The following is a 7,500-nucleotide window of genomic DNA, read 5'->3' as shown; positions in this document are numbered from 1 at the left end:
TTATGCAGTAGTCTCAGAGATGCTGGTGTCTGTTGGGTTGTTGGGTTATGCAGTAGTCTCAGATATGCTGGTGTCTGTTGGGTTGTTGGGTTATGCAGTAGTCTCAGAGATGCTGGTGTCTGTTGGGTTGTTGGGTTATGCAGTAGTCTCAGAGATGCTGGTGTCTGTTGGGTTGTTGGGCAATGCAGTAGTCTCAGAGATGCTGGTGTCTGTTGGGTTGTTGGGTAATGCAGTAGTCTCAGAGATGCTGGTGTCTGTTGGGTTGTTGGGTTATGCAGTAGTCTCAGAGATGCTGGTGTCTGTTGGGTTGTTGGGTTATGCAGTAGTCTCAGAGATGCTGGTGTCTGTTGGGTTGTTGGGTAATGCAGTAGTCTCAGAGATGCTGGTGTCTGTTGGGTTGTTGGGTTATGCAGTAGTCTCAGAGATGCTGGTGTCTGTTGGGTTGTTGGGTAATGCAGTAGTCTCAGAGATGCTGGTGTCTGTTGGGTTGTTGGGTAATGCAGTAGTCTCAGAGATGCTGGTGTCTGTTGGGTTGTTGGGTTATGCAGTAGTCTCAGAGATGCTGGTATGTGCAGGTTCTGTGTGCTTTGCTCAGGTTGACTCTTACGAGAGTTTTTATCTGCAGGATCCAATTGCTTGCAGAAATTGTGATGCGCAAGCAAAACTAAATTCATCACAAATGTGTGTATACCTCTCTCTCTCTTCCTCTCTCTGTCTCTCTGGCCTTCTTTCTCTCTTCCTCCCTCTATCATTCCCTCTCTTTGTCTCGTACCCCCCCCCCCCCCACTCTCTCTCTTCCCTCCCCTTATCTCTCTGTGGATACTCGTGGACTGTTAGTCTCAGTGATGGAGGGTATTTTAGCGTATGCACTTGGATGTGGACATCTGTAAAGTTAACCATGGAGCAGAGAGGGGGGGCCAGCATACCCCCCCCCCCCCCCCACATTCTACCTCACCTCTTCCAATCAAAGCAAACCAGCAGGAGCCGTCCTCCTGTCACACTCTGCGTGCTGTCCTTTCACGACCAATAGCGTCGTTCGTCGTTGAATTGCAGTCGAATACTGACACTCACTCATGTGCATAGAAGGGCTGTCCAGACCTGTTCCTGGAGGTCTACAGTCCTGTAGGTTTTCACTCCAAACCTAAATGTGACCAGATTTGTCTAATTGGCAGAGCTCTGTAGGAACAGAGCTGGATGGCTCTGGTTTAAAACGAAGGATGGTTGCTCAGTCTGTACCAAATACAAAATTAAATGTAGGCTATTTTGTTTGAAATTTGTTATTTATTATGTTGTACTTAATCTGTCTTTTTCTAGTAATTTTTATTACATTTTGGACAATAGTTCTGTTTCCTTTAAGCATTCCGCAGTAAGAAAATATTTCAGAAACTGAATATTCGATTGAGCAGGTGAATGGCCTTCTCGAAAAGATTGGCGTGTTTATTTGAATGATTTTAAAAAGTGGGCGACGTGTTGTGATGCTAAGCCACCGGTGACCTGTTTAAAGAGCGGGTGGGTTTTTCAGCTGGGTCATCACAGGGTGAGAGACGGGGGACGGTCTTGGTTTGGGTGAAGTGGACCACGCGTGGGTTGTGTTGTGGAGATCCACCTTTTAGTTTGTGTGTTACGTAGGTGTAATAAGTTCTGTGTGTGTGTGTGTGTGTGTGTGTGGTCTGCCTGTGTGTCAGAGGGATGCCAGGCGGGGGGGGGTGGAGGTGGGGGGTGGTAGTGTCTGTTAAACCATAAAGTGTGTGTATGTCCGTGCATGTGTGTAAGGGTTTGTGGTCAGGCAGAGTGTGTGTGTGTTTGTGTATATGCGTGTGTGGGTGGAGGGGTTTGTTGTGTGTGTGTATATAGTGTGTGTGTGTGTGCGTGTATAGTGTGTGTGTGTGTCTAGTGTTTATAGTGTGTGTGTGAGTGTGAGTGTGTGTGTGTGTATAGTGTTTATAGTGTGTGTGAGAGTGTGTGTGTGTGTATAGTGTGTGAGTGTGTGTGTGTGTGTGTGTGTGTGTGTATAGTGTGTGTAGTGTGTGTGTGTGTGTGTGTGTGTGTATAGTGTGTGTGTGTGTGTGTGTGTGTGTATAGTGTATGTGTGTGTGTGTGTGTATAGTGTGTGTGTTTGTGTGTGTATAGTGTGTGTGTGTGTGTGTATAGTGTGTGTGTATAGTGAGTGTGTGTGTGTGTGTGTATAGTGTGTGTGTTTGTGTGTATAGTGTGTATAGTGTGTGTGTTTGTGTGTATAGTGTGTGTGTGTGTGTGTGTGAGTGTGTGTATAGTGAGTGTGTGTGAGTGTGTGTGAGTGTGTGTGTATAGTGTGTGTGTGAGTGTGTGTGTGTATAGTGTGTGTATAGTCTGTGTGAGTGTGTGTGTATAGTGTGTGTGTGTGTGTGTGTGTGTCTCTCCTGGGCTGCTGGGTTCTGTGTTTTAACGCATTGCACCGTGTGGGAGTGCTGTTCCCGTCACACAGGAAGTGGAGACTCTACCCCCCCCCCCCCCCTCCCCCGCTCACAACCCCCCCCCCCCCCCCCCCCACAGCATGCCCTTTAGAAAAGTTTGGGGCGGCAGCCGCTCCCCCCCCCCCTCCCCCCCCACCACCTGAGCCCTCCCTCTCTCCACAAAATGAAGGCTCTGTGTCACAGACCGGTTCCAGCCGGCTGTTGCCATGGTTTCCACATTGGAAAGGAACAGTTAAAGGAGGGGGGGTGGGGGGAGGGTGTGGGTTGGGCGTGGTGTGTGTGTCACATGACCGCACGCTGAGAGACATGCCTTGGTCACGTGACCCCCGCGGCTGACTTATTGAAACACAGGAAGTGGTTTTTTGCGATCTTTGAGATGCTGTCCTGAAATAGTGTTCATTTATTTATTTTTATTTTTTTGGGGAACGGGGAAAGGCCGGGAGGGGAGGGGAACCTTGTCCTTCCTAAAATAAGCCCCCCCCCTCACCTTTTCCCTCCCTCTGTGTCACCCCAAACTTCTGTTTTCCCCCAACGTTTTTATCCTTTTGATGTTGAGTCTCTGTGTTTGGATCTTCAGAATCCACCTTTACAGAGTAGAGATTGTTGTTTTTTATTTTTAGTCTACCACTGGGTTAAAATAAACAAATAAATTAAATCCCTTTTTAGCTTTTCATATTTAAGCTTGAGTCTCTTTAGGAAAGTATTGTCTTTGCCTTGGGTGTCTGTGCGTCTGGTTTGGTTTGTGAGGGATTTGGACACATGCGGAAGTGGGTCGTGTTTGAGGAGGTTCCAGTTTGGGCCGGTTCTCAGGAACGGGGCAACAGAGGCCCTGCAAGGGCTGATGGGTAACGGTCGTCCGCGGGACGCCCTGTCAATCAAATGGCCTCTCGCGGTTCAGCGCACAGACCCACAGGACGCCGCGGAAGACGAATAACTTTTTAATAACGGATAGGACACTGGGAAGTGCTCTTGGTGTGTTCAGAACGTTAAGGGACTGTTGCACACTGGGAAGTGCTCTTGGTGTGTTCAGAACGTTAAGGGACTGTTGCACACTGGGAGGTGCTCTCGGTGTGTTCAGAACGTTAAGGGACTGTTGCACACTGGGAGGTGCTCTCGGTGTGTTCAGAACGTTAAGGGACTGTTGCACACTGGGAAGTGCTCTTGGTGTGTTCAGAACGTTAAGGGACTGTTGCACACTGGGAGGTGCTCTCGGTGTGTTCAGAACGTTAAGGGACTGTTGCACACTGGGAGGTGCTCTCGGTGTGTTCAGAACGTTAAGGGACTGTTGCACACTGGGAGGTGCTCTTGGTGTGTTCTGTAAAGCAGTTAACTCTGAGGCTGCATGGCACACGTACATCAGCACAGGATCTCAGGGGAGAACAGCCACGATCAGCCCTTTCTCTCACACACACACACACACACACACACACACACACACACTCTCTTTCTATACCTTTCCCATCCTTTAATCTTCCCCTGTCACACTCACTCCCTTGTCTTTCTCTCCTTAAGCCCGCCGCTCTCTCCAACTCTTGCTTTCTCTCCCTCGCTGTTTTCACCTCTCTCCCTCATCTCTCTCCAATCTCTCCTTCTCTCTTCCCCATATCTCTCCCCCTCCCCCTCTCTCGCTCTCTCTCCCTCCCTCTTTGAACTGTGCCCTCTTCCTCTCCTCTTCTGTCCCCCAGACAGGTTTTATTGATCTGTGATCAATATCTGGTGTACATCTGCAGCTCAGTGGAGGGTAGCCTACCCCCTCCCTCCCCCCAAAAAAGTAAAAAAATAAATAAATAAAAACCCTGAATGTAATCCACAGCTAGCTAGCCTAACACAGTTCTTCTCCTCCCGTGACTGATCGTGGATTTGTTCGTCAGCACCGCTTAACTGGACTGATTTACCTTGCCACTGTCAATAACGGCAGAAGGCAAATATTATTAGTATTTGCCGCCCTCTTGTGGACAGAATTAGCCACTGCGATTGCGTGGCGCGTATTTATTATGGAACGTGTTTTTTGTTTTTTTTTATTCGAACTGAAGTGCGCGTGCCGCTGTCCGTTCCCGCCCGCTGTTTAGATTCCATTACAGAATTTCGCCGTTGGTGACTTATTTGGGGTTGTCAGGTCCAGGCCAGCCAATGAGATATGCTTGGTTTTATTCTCTGAAAGTACCACGATACGTGCCTTTTCACGTCTCTGGAATGTGATCATCCCATATTTTATCAAAGAAAGTGACACCTGGACTAGCAATTTAGAGACTCCATTTTCTCAGTAAAAATGTCAGCAGGGCATCACTGAATAACAGAGAGAATTGGGTACATTCGGACTGATAAATAAAATGTGAGTTCACATATCTGTTAGTTATTTTAATAAATCTGCCTTTATCGCTCTTTCTCCAGCAGTACCGTGAAGGGGGAGAGGCGACCGCCCTCGCCGGATGATGTCATCGTCCTGTCGGACAACGAGCCCCCCAGCCCCCCCATGAACGGGCTGAGCCACTGCCCCAAGGAGATGGACACGGAGGGGCTCCTGGTACGGCCCACAATGCACTGCGGCGCCACCCCGCCACACCCCAGTCAGGCGGCGATGGAGGGACGGTCGGCCTTGGCGGCCATGTTTGTGATGGCGCACGTGGTCGTTTATAGGAAAGCAGAGACCGATTTGTGGAGTTGTAGCAGACCCGTGGGTGGTGTCCAGAATTGGCTCCAAAAAAGCTATGAATTGTATAAAATCAACCTCCTGTCTCTTTAATTTATTTAAATGAATGAATGAATTAACAGGCAGTGCTAAACAGAACTAGATTAACTCCACGCTGATGTAGTTGAGTGTTGAATCTGATTGTGCGGAGATTCATTGCTTTGGACCTGTGGGTGTCAGAAACTCTCTTGGAATCGAGGCGATTTGGCACCAGCAGAAGGGTGACGTCCTGTAGGAGGGTGAGGGGGGCACTGCAGGAGTAATGACTGCCAGCAGTGTGCTTAACCTCAGTCTGTATCTGTGTGTGTGTGTGTGTGTGTGTGTGTGTGTGTCTGTGCATGTGTGTGTGCGTGTGTGCGCGCGCGTGTGTGTGTATGTGTATCTGTGTGTGTGTGTATCTGTGTGTGTGCCTGTGTGTGTGTGTGTGTGTCTGTGCATGTGTGTGTGCGTGTGTGTGTGTATCTGTGTGTGTGTGTGTGTGTATCTGTGTGTGTGTGTGTGTGTATCTGTGTGTGTGCCTGCGTGTGTGCGTGTGTGTGTGTATCTGTGTGTGTGTGTGTGTGTATCTGTGTGTGTGCCTGCGTGTGTGTGTGTGTATGTGTGTGTGTGTGTGTGTGTGTGTGTATCTGTGTGTGTGTGTGTGTATGTGTGTGTGTGTGCCTGCGTGTGTGTGTGTGTGTGTGTGTTTCTGTGTGTGTGTGTGCCTGCGTGCGTGTGTGTGTATCTGTGTGTGTGTGCGTGTATCTGTGTGTGTGTGCCTGCGTGCGTGTGTGTGTGTGTGTGTGTGCCTGCGTGTGTGTGTGTGTGTGTGTGTGCCTGTGTGCGTGTGTGCTTGCGTGCGTGTGTGCCTGCGTGCGTGCGTGCGCGCGTGCGTGTGTGCCTGCATGCGTGTGTGCGTGCGTGCGTGCGTGCCTGCATGCGTGTGCGTGTGCGTGTGTGTGTACGTGCAGAGGAGCAGTCCGGAGGAGAGGGAGCGCATCATTAAGCAGCTGAAGGAGGAGCTGAGGCTGGAGGAGGCCAAGCTGGTCCTGCTGAAGAAGCTGAGGCAGAGCCAAATTCAGAAGGAGGCGTCGGCCCAGAAGGTACTGCCACGCCCCTGCCACGCCCACTGGGCTGTCCTCTGGGAGGGGAAGCGCGGGGAGGGCGGGGGGGTAAATATGCTTCTTCACACCTCTCTCTTTCTGTCTCTGTCCCTCCTCAGACCACTGGGTCATCCAGCTCTGTGGCCACACCGCCCCCTCTGGTCAGGGGTAGTATTGCAGCCAACAAAGGGTCACTGCAGGTCAGTCCAGCTTCTTAGCGTGTTTCTGTGACCATCAAGCACCAGCGATTAAAATGTAGATTTTTTTAATTTTTATTTTAAAAGCTTCAAACTACAGCTCTGTAGTAATAAAACTGCTGTGTGGTCGTGCAGAAAATGGCTGAAAAAAACTTGAAAATTAGCAGATAAACCGCACCTCGGTCCAGATCTGCGTTTTGGTCCAGGGTCTGGGAGGGGCGGGGCCTGCGTTTGGTGGCGTTGCCGTTAGCGACCGTGTCCGTGTCGTCGCCAGGTGGTGTCGGGGCGGAGCGCGGGCGGGGTCATCCCCCCTCCTCTGGTGCGGGGCGGGCAGCAGGTCTCCTCCAAACCCGGGGCGCAGAACTCCCACATCGTCATGCCCCCCCTGGTCCGAGGGGCACAGGTCAGCCAATACCAGCTCTCACTTCCTGTGGAAATGCTCTCACTGTGACATCACTTCCTTTACTGTGCGGGGAAGAATCCTGGCTTGTGAATAAGGCGTGAAATCTTAACTTTCTTGTTCCTTTCCCTGTTTTCTCTTTCCTTCTTTCTCTTTCAAACTTTCCATCTCTCTTCCCCTTCATCTTCTTCCTTTTGCAACTCTCCGAATATTATTTCTCCTTCCCCCTCTTTCAAACCGCTCTGTCCCCCCCCCCCAGCCGATCCAGGTGACCCCCCAGCAGATCCACAGCATGCGGCAGCAGCCCCACCAGCACTCTGGCTCGGGGCCCCCTCCCTTGCTGCTGGCCCCCCGCCCGGTGGTCCCCGGGGGGGTGCAGGTGCAGGGCCAGAGGGTCATCCAGCCCAGCCTGATCCGCGTGGCCAACGTGGGCAGTGCTGGCCTGCTGGTCAACATCTCCCAGGTGAGTGCACCGGCCCGAGGGCTTCCGGAAGCTTCTACAGACGCTCGGTACTCTTGGTATCAGCCCAAAGGCTTCCGGAAGCTTCTACAGACAGATTTTTGGAACATTAATCAGATGGGAATCTTCAGGCTCAGCTGTAGGGAGTGAAACTGTGATTGGCCTTACTGGTTGAGAATACTAATGGTTACCCTGCCCTCACTTTGAGAGTGACCCATA

General features: G+C 50.8%; 1 protein-coding gene across 2 annotated transcripts in view; it reads left to right on the top strand.

Annotated features, from left to right (window-relative positions):
• LOC118230575 (transcriptional repressor p66-alpha-like) overlaps positions 1–7,500 on the top strand; it is a 28,555-nt gene that overhangs the window by 16,671 nt on the left and 4,384 nt on the right. For both annotated transcript variants that reach the window (XM_035423698.1, XM_035423697.1), the window contains exons 3-7: positions 4,848–4,977; positions 6,093–6,224; positions 6,344–6,424; positions 6,696–6,824; positions 7,081–7,284. In XM_035423698.1, the coding sequence (XP_035279589.1) occupies positions 4,848–4,977; positions 6,093–6,224; positions 6,344–6,424; positions 6,696–6,824; positions 7,081–7,284 (676 nt within the window). The remainder of the gene's footprint in view (positions 1–4,847; positions 4,978–6,092; positions 6,225–6,343; positions 6,425–6,695; positions 6,825–7,080; positions 7,285–7,500) is intronic.

Source organism: Anguilla anguilla, chromosome 6 (genome assembly GCF_013347855.1).
Source record: "Anguilla anguilla isolate fAngAng1 chromosome 6, fAngAng1.pri, whole genome shotgun sequence".
In the NCBI taxonomy this organism is placed as follows: Eukaryota; Metazoa; Chordata; class Actinopteri; order Anguilliformes; family Anguillidae; genus Anguilla; species Anguilla anguilla.
The sequence above is the reverse complement of the archived record's forward strand: the minus strand, read 5'-3'. Positions and strand labels throughout refer to the sequence as shown.